Source organism: Eptesicus fuscus, chromosome 5 (assembly GCF_027574615.1).
Source record: "Eptesicus fuscus isolate TK198812 chromosome 5, DD_ASM_mEF_20220401, whole genome shotgun sequence".
In the NCBI taxonomy this organism is placed as follows: Eukaryota; Metazoa; Chordata; class Mammalia; order Chiroptera; family Vespertilionidae; genus Eptesicus; species Eptesicus fuscus.
In genome coordinates this window covers 106,550,729-106,571,861 of record NC_072477.1, presented here as the reverse complement: position 1 = coordinate 106,571,861, position 21,133 = coordinate 106,550,729, and the positions used below count along the sequence as shown (strand labels likewise).

The following is a 21,133-nucleotide window of genomic DNA, read 5'->3' as shown; positions in this document are numbered from 1 at the left end:
GGACCTACCAGAAGGCTGGTGGTTGGTGATTATACCTGGGCACACATTCAGGGTACTTGCTGGTGGCAGTGGTAGTGGTGGGGACGTGGAGAGGGAGAGGCAAGGAAACTGATGAACAAATTGAATCAATGGTTATCAAAAAAGCGCAACCCAGAGAAGGACCCATCTTAAATGATGTCAGATGTAACTCCTCTCTTCTAAACTCATCTGCAGATTCCCTGAAGACGGCCTCTGTCGTCCACAGTTCCTTTGCCCAGTGCTAGATGTAATTGGTCCTTAGAGATTGTTGCTGATGGAATATGTTTGCTGTCCCAGTCTTCAGAGTACAGGTTTTAGTATGTCCATGTTATCATGGGCATTCCCGTCCAGCAACATCTGAGGGATAAGGAATAAACCAATACATCCCTTTATGCTTGTCTCTTCCTGGGCTTGGATTTGTAGAGTGGTGCCCAGTCTGACCTACATGGACAGGGACAGAGGCAAATCTCTCAGCTCCCTGCAGCCCGCTAGCCCCCTTGTTGCTGAAGGTTCCGCCTCACAGGCATCCTTCCACTCCCTTCAGTCAGTCAGCCTGGCCCACTACAGTAGGTCCTTACCCTGCCCCTCCAATCTCACCACCACCAGGACCCCCTTCACACTGTCACCAGCACCATCTTTCTAAAATGGAAACTCACCCTTGACCTCACCACCCTTGACACTGCCCTTGACCTGACTTTACAGCCTTACCTCCCCACCCCATTACACTTTAGCTTCACTACTAAGCTACTCCCTGTTCACCAAGCCTGTCACCTTTCTTTAGGCCTCTTCGTCTCTGTAAGATTGCTCCACTCTCAATAACTTGCAAGGTTATTTCCTTCTCTCTCTGGAAAACTTACTTGTCTTTTAGGACTCAGCTTGAATGCTAACTTTTCCTCAGATAGTCACTACTGGCAGCCATAGTTCCCGGCACCGACCTTGCTCACAGTGCCGGCCACATCGCATTGTAACTGACCTCTGTGTGGAGAGGGTGTCTGGCCTCCTTGTCAAACCGTGTGCTCCCAGAAGCTGGGGCTGCTGATCCCCCGGGAACCCCAGCCGCGGGGGGTCTAACAGGGTGCTCAGTACATGCTGGTTGAGTGTATGAATGAAGTGGGCACCCCTTGTTCTGCTTTTAGATCCCAAATCCTGACAGCTTTATGGAGCCCAGTTCTGGCAGGCTCCCAGGACTCGAAGCCACCAGATCCCCCATGGAACCGAGGGCCACATGTCCAGCTGCTGCACTCTTGGTAGAGAGACAGTTCCGTGTTCTTGTGGGTGTCACTGGGAGTGTTGCAGCCCTGAAGTTACCTCTTCTGGTGTCAAAGCTTTTGGACATTCCTGGCGTGAGTATCCTTACTAGACAAGCGTGGTGACCTCTGACATTAGAGAATTGCTGGTCCTGTGCCAGCCCACTGTTGTGCAGTGCACAGCGTTTTCTTTTTCTGAAGGACGGAGTTTGTGGCAGCATGTGTACATTGGTATGAGGGGAACGCGGGACACAGAGACCGAATTTGCCAGTATAACCAGGAGCTGGATTAGATAGTTTGGACAGAGCTTAAGGGAAGACTGGGAAAGGAACACTGATAAATGGAGGCATTGAGTTTCCATATGTTGACCCTGAGATTCCCTAAGGTCCTGGTGTGGGAGGAGGGCTAGCTGGAGAAATGCAGCAAATTCTCTGTGTCCCCTCCTGCTTTGGGCTCCCTGCCCCTGCTTTCACTCTGTCTTGTGCACTGTGGTTCTGTTCTCCCTCCTTAGACACCGTGGCTGTCCTATCAGTCCAAGTGCATTGTTCACAGCTCTGGTTTAAATGTTGCTCCTTCAAGTGTTCAGCAATGCCCAGGGGCAACTGCATTGTGTTCAGTGTGAGGGGTTTAATCCCCAGCCATTGGCCAGACCAGTGGTCGGCAAACTCTTTAGTCAACAGAGCCAAATATCAACAGTACAACGATGGAAGTTTCTTTTGAGAGCCAAATTTTTTAAACTTAAACTTCTTCTAACGCCACTTCTTCAAAATAGACTCGCCCAGGCCGTGGTATTTTGTGGAAGAGCCACACTCAAGGGGCCAAAGAGCCGCATGTGGCTCGCAAGCCGCAGTTTGCTGACCACCTCAACTTTAGTCAGTTTAAAATATTGGAGTTCTGGGGTAGATTCCTCTGTGGGAAAAATTCTAGGCTTTAAACAGGGTGAAAGCCAGCAGGTAGTAACCCATTTCCTCATCTGGTATCAAAGTGCCTTCATTGATCTCCCGCTGCCTCACACTCCATTCTGAAGGCCTTTGCTTTGGCCATTCCCTGCCAGGCTGCACTGCCCTCTCTGTCTTCCCAAATTCTGCACAAAAAATGCTTGTAGAAACCTTCCTGGCCAGCCTCAACCCATGTGATTTTGCTCCCTGTTAAAACTCACTTAATGTATTAAAATGGTAAGAACATTTTATTCAGAAAAGTTATTGCAATAAGGGAAGAGAGGCCTCAGTATAGACTGGGCTTAATTCTGAATACAACAAGGAAAAGTGGGGATTTATAGCCAAGTATCCGTGTGGGGGTCAGTGAATGGAAAAATTGCTCAGAGGAAACATTCTGGCTAACCTGTCCCAGCAGGATTCTTGCTGAAGGCAGGCAGGGTGCTCAGACATCATCTGGATGAGAAGCCTGATGAGATCCAGGATGGTCAGATATTGAGGGTGGGGGCTGCTGGAGAAACCAACTTATTAGCAGGATTGTTGCTCTTGAGGACAAGGCTCAAAGACAGGCCAAGCAAAAAAGTAGCTCACTACAGTTTGGTCAAGGAGAGAATCTTTTTTTTTAAATTTATTGTTTAAGGTATTACACATAGTATAGGCAGTCCTTGGGTTACATCGGACTCGATGTACGTTGTTTAGTGGTTAGGTCGCCATCTCCCATTTATTTATAATAAAAAAAGTTCCGTCATTTTGACGTATGTACATATGTGCTTTATGTTTTTTATTATTAATTTACCACAAGTAAAGGTCAGGAATTGTTATCTTTCTTTTAAATTTTTTTTACTGTTTCACTTCATTACTGCTGTATATGTGCTCCATGTGAGTGACGTAGGTGCATATGTAGGTGGGTTCTGACTTACTGCGAAAATCGCGTTACATCACGCCGTAGGAACAGATCTCCCATGTAACCCAAGGACCTACTGTACATATGTCTCCTTCCCTCCACCCCCCCATTGACCTCCCCCTGGCCTTCCCTATATCCTGGTACTTGCCCTCACACCCGCCCCCCCCCCCCAGTGTTGGTTGTGCTTATATGCATGTATACAAGTCCTTCAGTTGATCTCTTACCCCCACCCCAAGCCTCCCCTACCTTCCCCCTGTAGTTTGATAGTCTGTTCGATGCTTCTTTGCCTCTATTTTTGTTCAACAGTTAATGATGTTCTTTATATTCCATAAATGAGTGAGATCAGGTGGTATTTTTCTTTCACTGCCTGGCTTATTTCACTTAGCATAATGCTCTCCAGTTCCATCCATGCTGTTGTTGCAAATGGTAAGAATTCCTTCTTTTTTACAGCAGCGTAGTATTCCATTGTGTAGATGTACCATAGTTTTCTAATCCACTCATCTGCTGATGGGCATTTAGGCTGTTTCCAAATCTTAGTTATTGTAAATTGTGCTGCTATGAACATAGGAGTGCATATATTCTTTGTGATTGGTGTTTCTGTTTTCTTGGGATATATTCCCAAGAGTGGGATTACTGGGTCAAACGGCAGTTCCCTTTTTAATTTTTTGAGGAAACTCCATACTGTTCTCCACAGTGGCTGCACCAGTCTGCATTCCCACCAGCAGTGCACGAGTGTTCCTTTTTCTCCGCATCCTCACCAGCACTTGTCCGTTTGTTGATTTGTTGATGACAGCCATTCTGACAGGTGGGAGGTGGTACCTCATTGTTGTTTTGATTTGTATCCCTCAGATGATTAGTGACTTTGAGCATGTTTTCATATGTCTCTTGGTTTTCTGAATGTCCTCTTTCGAAAAGTGTCTATTTAGATCCTTTGCCCATTTTTTGATTGGATTGTTTATCTTCCTTTGATTAAGTTGTATGAGTTCCCTGTAAATGTTAGAGATTAAACCCTTATCGGAGATAACATTGGCAAATATGTTCTCCCATGCAGTGGGCTTTCTTGTGTTTTTTTTTTGTTGATGCTTTCTTTTGCTGTGAAAAAACTTTTTATTTTGGTGTAGTCCCATTTGTTTATTTTCTCTTTAGTTTCCATTGCCCTAGGAGCTGTATCGGTAAAGATATTGCTGCAACAAATGTCTGCTATTTTGCTGCCTATGGCTTCTTCTAAGATTTTTATGGTTTCCCATCTTACGTTTAAGTCATTTATCCATTTTGAGTTTATTTTTGTATATGATGTAAGTTGGTGATCTAGTTTCATTTTTTTTGCAAGTATCTCTCCAGTTTTCCGAACACCATTTATTGAAGAGACTGTCTTGTCTCCATTGTATGCTCTTGCCTCCTTTGTCAAATATTAATTGAGCATACTGGCTTGTGTCGATTTCTGGGTTCTCTGTTCTGTTCCTGTGCCAGTATCAGGCAGTTTTGAGAATAGTGGCTTTGTAATATAGCTTGATATCTGGTATTGTGATCCCTCCAACATTTTTCTTCTTTCTCAAGATTGCTGCAGCTATTCGAGGTCTTTTTTTATTCCAGATGAATTTTTGGAGAATTTGTTCTAGGTCTTTGAAGTATGCCATTGGTATTTTTATGGGGATTGCATTGAATTTATAGATTGCTTTGGGTATTATGGACATTTTAATGGTGTTGAGTCTACCAATCCATGAACATGGTATATTCTTCCATTTGTTCATGTCTTCCTCTATTTCTTTTTTTAGCATCCTGAAATTTTCTGAGTACAGGTCCTTTGTCTCCTTGGTTAAGTTTATTCCTAGGTATCTTAATTTTTTTTGTTGTAATGGTAAATGGGATTGCTTTTTTAAATATATATATATATATATATATATTTATATATATATTTTTTACAGAGAGGAAGGGAGAGGGATAGAGAGCTAGAGACATAGATGAGAGAGAAACATCGATCAACTGCCTCCTGCACACCCCCTACTGAGGATGTGCCCGCAACCAAGGCACATACCCTTGACTGGAATCAAACCCGGGACCCTTCAGTCTGCAGGACGACACTCTATCCACTGAGCCAAACTGGTTAGGTCTGGGATTGCTTTTTAAATTTCTCTTTCTGTGAGTTCATTATTGGTGTATAGAAAAGCCATAGACTTCTGGGTTTAAATTTTGTATCCTGCTACATTGCCGAATTCATTTATTAAGTCTAGTAGTTTTTTGATGGAGTCTTTGGAGTTTTCTATGTACAATATCATGTCATCTGCGAATAAGGACAGTTTTACTTCTTTTCCAATTTGGATGCCTTTTATTTCTTTTTCTTGTCCGATCACAATGGCTAGTACTTGCAGTACTATGTCAAACAGGAGTGGTGAGAATGGGCATCCCTGTCTTGGTCCTGCTCTTAGGTAAAATGGTTTTAGTTTTTGCCCATTGAGTATGATGTTGGCTTTGGGTTTGTCATATATGGCTTTTATTATGTTGAGGTATGATCCTTCTATTTCTACCTTACTGAGAGCTTTTATCAAGAAAGGGTGTTGAATTTTGTCAAATGCTTTTTCTGCATCACTGGATATGATTATATGGTTTGTATCTCTAAGTTTGTTTATATGGTATATCACATTTATTGACTTGTGGATATTGTACCATCCTTGCATCCCTAGAATAAATCCCACTTGGTCATGGTGTATGATCTTTCTAATGTAATGCTGAATTCAATTTGCTAGAATTTTGTTGAGGATTTTGGCATGTATGTTCATGAGGGATATTGGCCTGTAATTCTCTTTTTTTTGTATTATCTTTATCTGGTTTTGGGAATAGGGTAATGCTGGCTTCGTAGAAAGAGCTTAGAAGTGCTCCTTCCTCTTGAATTTTTTGGAATAGTCTGAGGAAGATAGGTTTTTTTTTTTTTCTTCTTTGAATGTTTGATAAAACTCCCCTGTGAAGCCGTCTGGTCCTGGGCTTTTGTTTGTTGGAAGTTTTTTGATGACTGCTTCAATTTCCTCCATAGTTATTAGCCTATTCAGATTTTTTTATTCCTCCTGGTTGAGTTTTGGAAAGTCGTATTTTTCTAGGATTATGTCTATTTCTTCTAGGTTGACGAGTTTGTTGGAGTAGAGTTGCTCATGGTATCTTTTTTACAATTCTTCATATTTTTGTGGGGTCTGTTGTTATTTCATCTCTTTCGTTTCTGATTTTGTTTATTTGGGTCCTCTCTCTTTGCTTCTTGGTGAGTTCATCAATCTTGTTTATCCTTTCAAAGAGCCAGCTCTTGGTTTCATTGATCTTTTGTTTTGTTTTTTGGTTATTTTTTTTTTGGTCTCTATGTCATTTATTTCTGCTCTGATCTTTATTATTTCCTCCCTTCTGCTCAAACTGAGCTTTTCTTGTTGCTCTCTTTCTAATTCTTCAAGTTGCAGAGTTAGATGGTTTATTACCAGTTTTTCTTTCTTTTTTTTAAAAAATATATTTTACTGATTTTTTACAGAGAGGAAGAGAGAGGGATAGAGAGTTAGAAACATCGATGAGAGAGAAACATCGATCAGCCGCCTCTTGCACACCCCCTACTGGGGATGTGCCCGCAACCAAGGTACATGCCCTTGACCGGAATCGAACCTGGGACCCTTGAGTCCGCAGGCCAACGCTCTATCCACTGAGCCAAACCGGTTTCGGCAGTTTTTCTTGTTTTTTTTGAGGTAGGCTTGTAATGCTATGAACTTCCCTCTCAGGATTGCTTTCACTGTGTTCCAAAGATTTTGGATTGTTGTGTTTTCATTGTCGTTTGTTTCCAGGATGTTTTTTAATTTTATTTCTTCTTTGATCTCATTGGTAACTCACTCATTGTTGAATTGTATGCTATTCAGCCTCTAAGTGTTTGAATTTTTGTGATTGTTTTTACTGTAGTTGATTTCTAATTTTATGCCATTGTGATTCGAGAAGATGCTTGATATGATTTCAATCCTCTTGGAGACTTTGCCTGTTTCCCAATATGTGGTCTATCTTTGAAAATGTCCCATGTGCACTTGAGAGAATGTATATTCTGTAGTTTTGGGGTGGAATGTTCTAAAGATGTCACTTAAGTCCATCTGATCCAGTGAGTCGTTCAGGATTGATGTTTCTTTGCTAATTTTTTGTCTGGAGGATTTATCCAGTGATGTTAATGGGGTATTAAAGTCTCCTACTATGATTGTGTTGCTGTCAATCTCTACCCTGATATCTTCCAGAAGTTGTTTTATGTATTTGGGTGCTCCTGCATTGGGTGCATAAATGTTTACCAGAGTTATATCCTCTTGTTGTATCGATCCCTTTAGAATTATGAAGTGGCCTTTCTTGTCTCTTGTTATGGTTTTCACTTTGAGGTCTATTTTGTCAGGTATAAGTATTGCTACCCCACCTTTTTTTTTTCATTTCCATTTGCCTGATAGATATTTTTCCATCCCTTCACTTTCAGTCTGTGTGAGTCCTTGTTCTGAGGTGGGTCTTCAAGGAGAGAATCTTGATTAAGATGTGGAACCATCAACTGCCTCTGACACTGCTTGTGTCGTTGGAAACTAGTTTTGTGGAGTGGTGTTAAGCCTCCGGGGCTCAGGTAATGCTTTTCCTTGATTGTTATCTGCATAGCTCCTGACGCAGGATGGAACAGGTGGGTGTACCCGGTGTGTCCAGCAGGGAGCAGTGCCCATCAGCAGATGACCATGTTGAGATTGCAGGCAGGGGCTGGGAATCTTTCACTTTTTTAACTTTCCATGAACTTCTACCCAGAAAATCAGCCCCTCACCTCAACCCTTCAGGCCAGGAGAAGCAGTAAAGCAGGCAGCCATGGATGCCAGCTAGGCCAGATGGGGAAAGAGAGGAGAGTCTCGGGGCTATTCTGAGGCCGGGCACTGGTTCTGCTGGGGCAGGGCTATGTGGGGCCTGCCACCCGCCTGTGCCCTAAACTGTTGGTAGGAGCTGGCCAGCAGAGCCCTGAGGGTGGGAGGCCTGGAAGGGGTTGCAGTAGCAGCAGCCTCTGCCCCCCTAGGGAGGAAGACACGTGGTTCCTTTCCCATAGCCCCAGAGCAAGTACTTTTCCAGACTGGCTGGTGGCAGGGAGTCCTATCCCAGGAAACAGATGGGCAGCTTCAGAGCTAAGGGAAATGGCAGATCCACACGTCCTGCCAGTCCACACAGCCAGCATTTATAGGGGTATGAAGAAAGGGTTGCCTGGAGCAGGAAGGTTCTCCAGCCCACTCCAGGCTTTTTAGCCTGGTCTGCTGAGGGACAGGTTGTATCTGGAACAGGACTCAGTTTTCCCTCTCTGGCTGGGGTTGAAGCCAAAAGACAGGTAGCCAGAAAGGCATTGACCTGGGAAGAAGGATGACCGGCTCAGCCTCTTGGAGCCTGCTTTTTTTGGTTTAAAATTAGGATGACTACTCTCACCCATCCCTTTGGGCTCTTGTCAAGGCTGAGAGAGGGGGGCACAGAAGAAACAGTTTGTCATCTGTGCCAAAAGCTAGACACAGCTCCTGGCACAGGAAAGCATTTAACAGTGTTTGTTTCCTGTCCTTCACTCTTTCCCCTTACTGTTGTGTCCTTTGGGCCAGCCATGTGGGAAGTCATGGGAGCCGCAATCCATCTGTTCAAGTGGAGGGTCCACATTCATGTCACCTTTGGCTCTCTCATCCTGCAGGGAGACAGCTCCTCAAGGAGCCGGGTTTGCTTGGTGGGGCCCTGGTGAGGGGTTGGTAGCTAAGGGGGATGTCTGGCTTGCCTTGCGTTGGCCCTGAGGTAGCACTTCTCCACGTTCTCTGATGGCACTGATCTCCCCACTCCGCATCACCCCCGGAGCAATCTTTGTCCCTTGAAGCAGTCCTTCTGGTCTTTGTCTAAGTCATGGCTTCACCTGCCAAGGTACCGTGAGGTGTACCTAGATTCTGACTAGCTAACAACAAGCTGGGGTGTGGCTGCAGAGAGTTGAGTGATTCCGCACATGTGGCTCATAACTACTGATTCACCGTGTCCAGTCATCCCAGCAGAGCCACTGACCTAGAGCCAGGGAAATTGTGAGGCGCTAAGGGAGAGGAGTGGATTTGGCCTCAAGTTTCACATACCAACTATCAGGGAAGGGTGACCACCAACAAAGTAGCCTTGGAGTCTTTATGTGAGGTGGGGGGAGTTGGACAGCAGGGGCCAGCCTTACCTCAAGAGAGGTAGCTGAACCCGGCCGGCGTGGCTCAGTGGTCGAGTCAGAGGATCAGGGTTCGATTCCTGGTCAGGGTACATTCCCAGGTTTCGGGCTCGATCCCCAGTGGGGGGGGGGGGGGGTGCAGGAAGCAGCTGATCAATGATTCTCTCTCATCATTGATATTTCTGTCTCTCTTTCCCTCTCCCTTCCTCTCCCTTCCTCTCTGAAATCAATAAAAATATATGTTAAAAAAAAAATAAAAAGAGAGGCAGCCGAGCATAGAGGATTTCTCACTCTGGGACCTTGGGCAAGTTAGTTCTTTGTTGCTTCAACTTACTTTCTTTCTTCCTTTCTTCCTTCCTTCCTTCCTTCCTTCCTTTCTTCCTTCCTTCCTTCTTTCCTTCCTTCCTTCCTTCCTTCCTTCCTTTCTTCCTTCCTTTCTTTCTTCCTTTCTTCCTTCCTTCCTTCCTTCCTTCCTTTCTTCCTTCCTTCCTTCCTTTCTTCCTTCCTTCCTTCCTTCGTTTCTTCCTTCCTTCCTTCGTTTCTTCCTTCCTTCCTTTCTTTCTTTCTTTCTTTCTTTCTTTTCTTTCTTTCTTTCTTTCTTCCTTTTCTTTCTCTTCTTTCTTTCTTTCTTACCTGAGGATATTCTTTCCATGGCTTTTCAGAGAGAGAATGGAAGGGAAACAGGGAGGGAGGGAGAGAGAGAGAGAGGGAGAGAGAGAGAGAGAGAGAGAGAGAGAGAGAGAAAGAGAGAGAGAGAGAGAGAGGTGAGAGAGACACATTGATTGGTTACCTCCCGCATGTACCCCGACTGGGTTGTGGAGTGAACCTGCAATCCAGATACAAGCCCTTGGCCAGGAATTGAACTCCCGACCTTTTGGTGTGCAGGCCGATGCTTTAACCACTTAGCAACACTAGCCAGGGCTAGCCTCAGATTTCCTATTGGTGCACTGAAGAGAAGCTACTCAAATGACCTATCTACAAGACCTCTTTGGCACTAATGATAGAAGATTCTAGATGTGAGAGCACAAAGGACTAGGACCCAAAGGCAGCTTGAGAGAAGGTCCTGGGGGGGGAGGAGCGTCAGGATTTTTTGCAGTTCATAATTGTCATGTAATGGGGTGGCAGTTAGTGTGAGCTGTCAGTCAGTTTCTGCCTTTGGTTGGCATCTTTCTCACTTGGGAGGAGAAAACAGATACCTCTAGTTTTGCTAGGGCAGGCATCAGCAGGGTTGAGAGCCAGAGGGGATTTCTTTTTCTAATTATTATTAAAATACATTTTTATTGATTTCAGAGAGGAGGAGAGAAGAAAAAGAGAGATAGAAATATCAATGATGAGAGAGAATATTGATTGGCTGCCTCTTGCATGCCCTCTACTAGGGATAGAGTCTGCAACCAGGGCATGTGACCTCCTGGTTCATAGGTCCATGCTCAGCCACGGAGCCATGCCCGGCCAGGCTGGAAGGAGATTTCTAAAGGTAGAGAAAATCTCCCGCTCAGGGAGCTGCAGGCTTTGAGCTTAGAGAAGGATACGTTTCTAGAATGCCCATCCGGACATTCAGAGTCATCAAGGGGGAGGGAAAGAGGGCTCTACTCATGTAGCATGAAATAAATCCTGCTTTTCTGGAGGACCATTTGGCAATATCTAGAGAAATCACAAATGTTGACAGCCCTTGATTCACCTATAGGACTGAACCCTGTGGGGTATATTTATAAACATCCATATGTATAAGGAAATTGATTATAGTATTTTTTATAATTTCAAAACAACAATAAAACAGGAAACAAATTGTCCAACAATAGAGAGGTGTGGTGCGATTATGATCCAGCCTCTCAGTGGACTCTGCGGTGATGGTTTAGAAGAATGAATGAATGGATCTCGGTGTGCTGGTGTGGGACAATCCTTAAGATATACATGAAGGAGCAAGGTGCAGGACTTAGCAAACAGCGGTCCCAGGACAAAGCCGGTTTTGTGGCCTGTTTTTGTTTTTTTTCCTTTACATTTAAAAAAAATTGATTTCAGAGAGGAAGGGAGAGGGAGAGACAGAAACATCAATAATGAGAGAGAATCATTGATCGCTGCCTCTTGTACGCCCCCTACTGGGGATTGAGCCCGCACCCTGGGCATGTGCCCTGACTGGGAATTGAACCGTGACCTCCTGGTTCATGGGTCATTTTTGTATGGCCTGTGAACTAAGAATGGTTCTCACATATTTAAACGGTTAGAAAAATCAAAAGGAGACTATTTTGTGTCACACAAAAGTATAGGAAATTCATATTTAAGGGTCCATAATGTTTTATTGAAACAGCCACATGTACTCATTTATGTCTTGCCAATGGCTGCAATCTTGCTGCTACAGAGTTGAGTAGTTGTGACAAAGTTTAAAGTAGTATCTGGCCCTGCCTGGCCAGTGTTGCTCAGTGGTTGAGCATCTACCCTCTGTGTATATTTATTTTATTTTTAAAGTCAGTTGGGGATTTCAGTTTGGATATTATGGAACATTCTTTGTAACTTTATGCCTTTTTTTTTTTTTTTTTTAATGTCCCCAAGCAGGAGAAACAAGGCCTGGTTTGAGGTATATCTTTCCAGGCAGGGGTACCTGCCTGTCCCGTGGTCCTGCTGTGGAAGCTAGTCCCTTCATCTTTAGTGCTCCAAGGTATTGGGGCCTCTGCTGGCTTGGCGGGCCCCTTCCTCGCTGGCCTGCTCCTCTAGGAAGTGAACTCTGCAGACGGCTGGTCAAGGGCAGTCAGCCCTGGCTGCGGGGTCCTGACCGCAGTGGCCTTCCTTGATACCCTAGAACAATATCCCCATGGAGAGCCTGAGCATCTGTCTCTCTGGCTTCATGTTTGAGAGTTTCCTCTTGCTGGGGAGGAGCACAGAGGGATTGGCAGCCGGTCCTGCTTGAGTGACTAAAGGGCTGGTGCAACCAGAACACCAGCTCCCCCAGGGGGCCCCTTGGGAGGCAGAGCCTGGTAGGAAATGGCAAGGGTCACAAGAGGGCTGGGATGGCACAGTGGGCTGGATTGGCCGCTGGAGACCATGGGTCCAAATGGCTCTTGGCTCAGAAAGGAAAACTGGGTTTAGAGGAGAAGAGGGATTTGCTTGAGATCCTCCAGCTAGTAGGTTAGCAGAACTGGTGAGTGAACATGAGCAGCTCAGATCTGGAGCTGGGACATTCTTTGCTCAAGCTAACCACATTTGTGAGGATGGGAATCTCCAGGAACTGTGGACTCTTGCCTGGTCTGCCTTGCTTTATGGTCAGGGGTTATACATACCCACCTACCTGTTAAATTGAGCCCTTACTGAGGGCAGAGCTTGTATCTTACTAGCTCTGGCCCCTGTGTACATAGTAGGCTTGGTAAATGTTTGCCAGTTGAGACATAGAGTGATTGGAACACCCAGTGAGTCAACCAGAAACCTTTTGGGGATTTCTTAACAATGCTACCTCCTCTACAGCTTCCACACCATGTGTTGTCTATCCTGGACACCAAGACTCCTTTTCCTGGAGTATACCTGCCACCCCCATGCCTAGGTTCATGCCAGCTTCTTGGCCGGCCCCAAGGCCCTGGGCACTGCCAGCATCAACACTGGTCAGCCTTTGCTACGTGTGCCAACCCAGAGGGAGGTCTGATCCACCGAAGTTCAGGGCTCCTTGCCTTGTGGCAGGTTAAGCCATGGCTGGTGCTTCCTCTTTAGAATCCTCATCAGTCTGTGGAGCTATTATCACATACCATACAAGAAACAGTCTTTTCCAGCCGCTCAGCTGGGTGGCTCTTCTCCGCTTGTGTATACCAGAGCAGTGCTATCTAATATGGCAGTTATTGGCCATATTCAAATTCAAATTAAAATTATTAAAATTAAATGAACCCAAATTCAGTTCTGTAGTAACACTAGCTACACCTCAGGTGTTCAGTAGCCAAATGTGGCTGTGGCTGCCATATTGGACAACACTGATGTGACACATTTCCATCACTGCATAGAGTAGGTGATTTTGCCTTCCAGGGGACAGTGGACAATGTCTGGAGACATTTCTGGTTGTCATAACTTGGAGAGGGCATGCTACTAGCTCATGGTTATAGTGAGTAGAGGCCACTATTTCTACTGGAGGTACAAATTCAAGCCCTGGGGTTTGTCCCATCCTATGGCTTTGGAAGTACTTCTCCACAGGTCTCTCAATCTGCTCCAGAAGTAATGTGGGCCAGACAATGGGCCTAAAGTAGAAAAGAAGGTATCACCCCAAATCTGTTTTCATTTCTCTTCTCTGACTCCAGGAACCCCAGATGGGATTGCTGATGTCTCTTCAGAGAAAAGGAAACCAGACTTGCCAACTGGTTTCAAAAGGAAATCACTATGAATACTGGGCAAAATACAAACAGAAAGCTCATATAAGGGTGTGGCCAGGCATTGGTCACATCACACAAAGAAGTTCAGGTTAAAAACATTAGATATAAAAACTGTTCGCAGTGTTCTTGCCAGGAGGCTGTGCCCAGAGTTGCCTTCCAGGAGCTCTGTAGGATGTGGGAGATGGTTTTCATGCCTGGCCCTGCTCCTACCGGGACCTGGGAGTGTGTAAGAGAAAGCCACGGAGGGTTCCTGCCCTCAGGAGTGGTTTTGCCCTGCCAGGACTCCTTGGCATTTGCTGGGAGAAAGGTCAGGTTGAATGAGTCAATAGTCTGAGTAATTTAATATCTAGAAGGTAACACAACTTGCTTTTTATTTTCTTCAATTGTGTGCACACTTGGGGCCCAGCCTTTGGCTCCCAGACCTTTTGACAGAGTGAATGAAAATGAAAGAACAAAGTCCATAGGGCTGATGAATCAGATCAAGTGACATCTCTCTAAAACCAGAAAAACTGGCCTGGGCCTGCTGGACAGCACTGGGGTCAGGGTCACTTCCAAGGAGAGGTGGCTACCTCAGAAGGGCCAGGGTAGGGGCACTGGGAAGGATGGACCCATCACATACTTTCCACATTACTCTTTAGGTAAAGACAGTGACCCCAGGAAACTCCCTGACAACTGTGTGCCCTGGGGAGGTAGCCAGAGAGGGATCTACTGAGACTGGGGGAGAGTCTTAGAGGGAAGGTCTCAAGCGGGGGCTAATGCCTAGGCTGGGAGCCCTGCCTGGATCCCTGGTTGGAACCCTCCAGGGGCAAAGACGGGCTGAATGAAGGTCCTGAGGCCCTGAAGGTGATGTAGAAGGAAAGAAAGTGTAGAGCTGAGAGAGAGGAGGGAGCCCCTACACACAGCCATTACCAAACAGAACGCTTCTGAAGGCTGGGCCCAGGCACAGTCTTCACTTGAAGACCTGGCCGGCAGTTTGGGAGGTGGGGAGAGTAGGGAAACTAGATGTTCAGGATGAAGCTTTCAAAATTTTAGGATAGAAGTGGATGAACTGCGACATTCTTAAGTGGCAAATTGTTCAAGATGGTTGGGAAGCTCTTAGAAATGAGAAAATGATACCCATGAGGAAAAGAAGGCAGTGACTAGAAACTGATAGAAGTACCTGGAAAGCCCCCTATTGACAGAGATTGGAAAACAGATGGAGTGCTCACTTCAGCAGCACATACCATATTTTTCTGTGTATAAGATGCTATTTTTTTTCTAAAGTCATTAGACTGAAAATCGAGGGGCATCTTATACATGGAAGTCAGACGAGGAGGTTGCCACAGGGGTTCGTGGCTGCCCATAGCTTGTCAAACAGGCTTCCTCCGATCATGAGCCTTATTGTTACTGACGTCAGCTGATGTCATAATTGGAGGTGGACATGGAGTGTGCAGATGCAACAGGGACCTGAGCATTCTGAGCCCATAAAGATGTCAAAAAAATAAAAAGATAAATACCGGTAAGCGATTGTCTTACTCTGCAAAATTCAAACTGAATGTAAACAGCTATGCAAAAGAGCATGGAAATAGAGCTGCAGAGAGACAATTTGGACCTCTCCCACTGAGTGTATGATCAGACAGTGGAGAAAACAGGAAGAACAACTCCTTAAGATGCCAAAAAAGAGGAAGGCCTTAAGAGGAAAACCAGCAAAATGGGCAAACTTGGAGCAGAGGCTTAAGACTTGGATTATGGAGCAGCGCCAGAGTGGCTTACTGAGTATATGTGTCAACCACGATTATTCAATGTCAGGCAAGAGTGTTTGCAAGTGAAATGAACATTGTTGATTTTACAGGAGAGATAAAATGGTGCTTTAATTTCAAGAGGAGAGATGGGTTGGCCATGAGAACACGAACAAAGTTAGCTCAGAAAATGCCACCAGTTTATGAGTAGTGACTCAGAAGACAGCAGTGATACAATAGAAGTTGAAGAAATTGATATGTCTGGAACTAATAGTGATGAGGAAGAGAGCAATGATGCAACAGAGGCTGAATAAAGCGATATGCTGCATAATATCATAGTACTGGTATGTAAACATTGCCTGTGGTAATTACTAAATAAAAATGTGTTCTGTTTTATGTTTAAAATATTGATTTCTTAATTTTGGGTTGGAAAAGTGGGGGGCATCTTATAGGTGGCATCTTATACATGGAAAAATATGGTATACTAAAATTGGAACAATAGATTACCATGGCCCCTGCGCAAGGATGACATGCAAATCCGTGAGGCATTCCATATTTTTTATGTTCATAGCAGCATTATTTACAATAGCTAAGATCTGGAAATAGCCCAAGTACCTATCAGTAGATGAATGGATAAAAAAACAACTGTGGTTCATATACACAATGGAATACCATGCAGCTGTAAAAAGAAGGATCTCTTACCTTTTGAGACAGCATGGAGGGACCAGGAGAGTATCATGCTAAGTGAAATAAGCCAGTCAGAGAAAGATAAGTATCACATGATCTCACTCATATGTGGAATCTAATGAACAAAATAAACTGACAAAATAGAACCAGAGACAATGAAGCATGCAACAGACTGACATATTTTAGAGGGAAGTAGGGAGGGGAAGAGATTAACCAAAGAACTTACATGCATATATGCATAGCCCATGGACATAGACAATAGAGCAGTGAAGGCCTGGAGAAGGGGTGGAAGCGGGGTAGAGGGGGTCAATGGAGGGGGGAAAGTGACATCTGTAATGCTTTCAACAATAAATATTAAATAAATAAATAAATCAGTTGGGGTGGTGGGGGGAGAAAACAGATGGAAAGGAGGACATGTAACTAAACATGAAGGTTTTATATGGTCCAGAGTGAGCTGAAGCTTGCAGTGAAACTCAGGACAACCAAGAGGGCTGTTCCAGTATTTGGAAAAAGAACAAAATAATGCCTGGTGCTGGAGGCCAATGGCATAACATTAGGATGGACAGAAAGAATGGGAGGGACTTGAGTCCTGTTTTGTTTGCATTTTTTCTTTTGAACTTGAAAAAGTAGGACAGATGGTGATAGGAGGGACATGAACCCCAAGTTGGGTGATTCATCTTCTGACCTTGGCAAGTTCTCCTGGATTGCTGAGGTTATAGTTGGTGACCTACAAGATGCAGTAGAGACAGCAGAGGGCCTGAGGCCTAGAGATGACTAATATCCATTTAGCAAAAAGACAAAGGAGGTGGGCTCCACAAATTACTATAGACAAGGCTTGTAAGCACTTAAAAAAGCACTTAGGAAATGGTTTGTCACTGGGCTTGATTGGGCTCACTGGGGATAAGGCATACCCATTTTAGTTTATTTTTTAAATATTAGACAAAGTATTTTTGGATTTTAGATAAGGTTTTCTTTTTAATAAATCTTTATTGTTCAGATTATTACAATTGTTCCTCCTTTTTCCCCCATATCTCCCCTCTACCCGGTTCCCACGCTCCCTTCTGCCCTTACCTCCCCCCCCCCCCCCCCGCTGTCCTTATCCATAGGTGTATGATTTTTGTCCAGTTTCTTCCCATACCCTCCACACAGACACCCCTTTCCTCCTGAGAATTATCAATCCACTCCGATTCTATGCCCCTGATTGTATTATGTTCACCAGTTTATTCTGTTCCTCAGATTTTTAATTCACTTGACTTTTAGATTCACTTGTTGATAGATATGTATTTGTTGTTCATAATTTTTATCTTTACTTTTTTCTTCTTTTTCCTCTTTTTAAAGAATACCTTTCAGCATATAATACTGGTTTGGTGGTGATGAACTCCTTTAGCTTTTTCTTATCTGTGAAGCTCTTTATCTACCCTTCAATTCTGAATGATAGCTTTGCTGGGTAGAGTAGTCTTGGTTGTAGGTTCTTGTTATTCATCACTTTGAATATTTCTTGCCACTCCATCATCTGGCCTGCATGGTATCTGTTGAGAAATCAGCTGATAATCGTATGGGTGCTCCCTTGTAGATAACTAACTGTTTTGGCTGCTTGTAAGATTCTCTCTTTGTCTTTTGCCCTTGGCATTTTAATTATGATGTGTCTTGGTGTGGTCCTCTTTGGATTCCTTTTGTTTGGGGTTCTGTGCGCTTCCTGGACTTGTAAGTCTATTTCTTTCACCAGGTGGGGGAAGTTTTCCGTCATTATTTCTTCAAATAGGTTTTCAGCGTCTTGCTCTCTCTCTTCTTCTGGCACCCCCATAATTCTAATGTTGGTACGCTTGAAGTTGTCCCAGAGGCTTCTTACACTATCTTCAACTTTCTGAATTCTCTTCTCTTCTTGCTTCTCTGGAGGACTGTCCTTTGCCTCTTTGTATTCCAAATCTTTGACTTGATTCTTGCAATCCTCTAGTCTGCTGTTGGGTCTCTGCATAATATTTTTTATCTCAGTCAGTGTATGTTTAATTTCTAGTTGGTCCTCATTGAATTTATCGGCCTTTTCCATGAAATTCTTGAAAAACCTTATAACCGTGGTTTTGAACTCCATGTCCATTTGTTTGTTCTCCTCCATTTCTTTCGTCTGTGATCTGTTTCCTTGCCTCCTCATTTTCGCTGCTTCCTTGAGTTGGTAGGGTAGCTTTGTGTAGTAGGTGTCCTATTGGTTCAACGGGTCAGCCTCCCAGTTACCTGAGGTAGACACTCTTGGTGCACCCCTTTGTGGACTGTGTGTACAGCCTTGTTGTAGTTAAGTCTTGATTTTTGTTGGTGTCACTGGGAGGAATTGACCTCCAGGCCAATTATCTGTGAGAACCCGCTGTGTCTATAACGGAAGAGTTGCTGTGCTGGAGACATGTTTATGGGGCAGGACTTGTTCCAGTAGGGCTTTGGCGCTCACTGAGTCTGCCTCTTGAATGTGTCCCTTATGAGAGTGATTGAAATCTGGTGTCATTTCACACTGACCACTAGATGCCCTAGTTTCTGGATCTCCAATGGGGTGCAGTTCAGCTACTGTCTGAGGCCACCCAGCAGGAGCTACAGCAAGAACTACAGTTTTCTCCTCTTTGCTTGGGCTTTGGCGGTTTTGGAGCAGTCTGACTGGAGTTGCAGTTTATTTGGTTAAGCTTCCACAGAACAGACCATTTATATGCAAAAGCCGCTGTGTGGAGCCTGGGTGGGTTTGTAGAATGTACAGGGCGGGGTCTCAGGGCGGGGCGGGGTCTCAGGGCGGGGCGGGGTCTCAGGGCGTCACTAGGCTAGGGCGTGGCAAACAGCGATGGCTTCTGTCAGCCGTCTCTGCCTTTCCACGTTTCCAAGTCCCCGCGTCCCGCACTCCAGCACAGTAAACACTGATTGCTGGGCGCACTTCTGCAAAAAAGTCACTCTCACTTTCCAACCCGATGGCTGAGAGTCCAGCTTCTCCCCGTAGGTGTCTGGGTCCCCCGCGTGTCCCCAGAAACTGGGTTTCAGAGTGATTGGGAGCTTGTCTCCCTTCGGGTTGAAAAAAAGCCGAGCACCCAGTCGCCTGCCACCAGCCCAACTCGTGTGCCTCCGTACCTCAGCCTTTCCGTGTTTGTGCTCCTTTATTTTTCCTTCTTAGTTGTAAATCCACCACTCAGCCAGCTTTCCCGTGGTTCTGGGTGGTAGACGTTCTGTCTTTTAGTTGCAGTTTTGAAATTGCTGTGCAAGGCAGCAGTTTAGTTGTTCACCGTTGCCGCCATCTTGGTTCCTCCTCGGATTTTAGGTAAGGTTTTGATGTAATCTTAGAACATCCCCTGACCACCTGGTGATGTTAGCATGTTTATAACCACTTAAAGATTCTACTTGGGAAGGATTCTTCCCCACCCCCAGCCCTAGACTTATGGAAGGGCTCTACTCTTGTCTTTGTTCTGTTCATGATTTGAATTCGTGTTTTAGGGCTCTACGGATGGTGATGCTGGCTGAGAATAGGCCAAGAAGAATAGTTCAAGAGCTCCATAGACTGAAACAGGGGGCCAACTCTGGAAAGGTGGATTTTACCAGGGAAAAGTGAGAAACGGCATTTGGGACTAGAAGAGTTAACTGCGCAGATACAGTCTAGGACTTGTGGCTCAATAGCAACATGGGTGAGAAGAACTCTTAATTTTTTTTGCAGATTGCAAACTCCATATACATCAGCAGGAGGATGTAGTTTCCAGAAGCGTTAGTGTGGGTACAGGCATTGATAGACACTCAGTGGGTTCTAGGGATGTGATACTCCAGGTTCCCTCAGCCTAACGCGGGACACCTCAAACTCCTACAGGCAGAAGAGATGACTCCCATCTCTGGATTCTTCAGTTCTGGAAAATTTCATTTCTTTTGTAATTTTCTCCCCTCTATTTTTCTGTTCTTTTGTTCTGGAGCTCATTATATGTCATATTTTGGAATTCTGGAGTTGATCTGATTTTTTTTCATCTTTTCCCCTCTGCTATTATCCATCTTTTTATCTTTCTATTTTCTGGATGATTTCTTCTAAACTTATATTGAGTTTTTAAATTTCATTATTTATAATTTTCATTTCCAAGAGTTCTTTATCCCCCCGAATATTCATTTAAAAAAATGGTATCTGATCTCGTCTAATCTTTGAATCTGCTAATACCTCTTTCTAGTGCCTATTCCAAAAATGTGTTTACGTATATTAACTGCTTTTTGTTTTGTTTTTGTTTTTTTTTTTTGTCCTCTTCTCTTTGTTCTTGGTGGTTCATATTGTTTACAAAATCCCTTTATTCTTATTTCCGTGGGCTTTGGGAGGGAGCAGAGTTTAATCCACCTTATTTAACTGAAAGTTTATTCTTTCATTTAACCTTTACGTATCCTTTTATTTGTTTGTTTTTTTAATCTTCACCCAGGTGTGAGGATATTTTTGCCATTTATTTTTTAAGAAAGAGTGAAGGGGGGACAGGGGGAGAAACATCGATGTGTCACAGCAATTGGTTGCCTCCTACATGCGCCCTGATAGGGAACAGGAATCAGACCTGCAACCCAGGTATGTGCCCTTGACTGGAATCGAACTTGCAAACCTCCGGTGTATAGGCCAACACTCTAACCACTAAGCAATCAGCCAGGGCTATCCTTTTGTTTTAAATATGTCATTTTAGGCACATTTTGATGTGATTGATGGATTTTAAAACATCTAATATGAGGGTCTGAATTTTGATCAGGGAATTTAACCCATTATATATTTACTACTAGAGGCCGGTGCACAAAATTCGGGCGTGGGAGGGCAGTGTCCCTCAGCCCAGCCTGCACCCTCTCCAATCTGGGACCCCTTGAGGGATGTCCAACTGCTCATTTAGGCCCGATCCCAATGGGATCCCTCTGACAATCCAGGACTGCTGGCTCCCAGCTGCCCTCCCCTGCAGTCCTGGTCCCCCACAACTGCCCTTCCCTGCAGTCCTGGTCCCCCCAACTGCCCTCCCCTGCAGGCCTGGGTCCCCCACAACTGTCCTCCACTGCAGGCCTGGTCCCCCCAATGCCCTCCTCTGCTGGCCCAGTCACCCCTAACTGCCCTTCCTGCTGGCCTGATCGCCCACAACTGCCCTC

At 44.7% G+C, this 21,133-nt stretch overlaps 1 protein-coding gene and 1 pseudogene across 9 annotated transcripts in view; both read left to right on the top strand.

Annotated features, from left to right (window-relative positions):
- The window catches only part of PPCDC (phosphopantothenoylcysteine decarboxylase), a 32,646-nt gene that overhangs the window by 3,300 nt on the left and 8,213 nt on the right, over positions 1-21,133 (top strand). For 3 of the 9 annotated variants that reach the window (XM_008157054.3, XM_054716682.1, XM_054716688.1), the window contains exon 2: positions 1,155-1,361. The exons of 2 other annotated variants lie outside the window; for them this stretch is intronic. In XM_008157054.3, coding sequence (XP_008155276.2) covers positions 1,176-1,361 — 186 coding nt within the window. In that variant the 5' untranslated portion in view covers positions 1,155-1,175. Of the gene's footprint in view, positions 1-1,154; positions 1,362-15,099; positions 15,691-19,518; positions 19,678-21,133 lie in introns of those variants that run through there. 4 more of the 9 variants (XM_028133439.2, XM_054716684.1, XM_054716683.1 and 1 more) reach the window with 3 other exon arrangements.
- On the top strand, positions 15,806-15,906 carry LOC114228224 (U6 spliceosomal RNA; annotated as a pseudogene).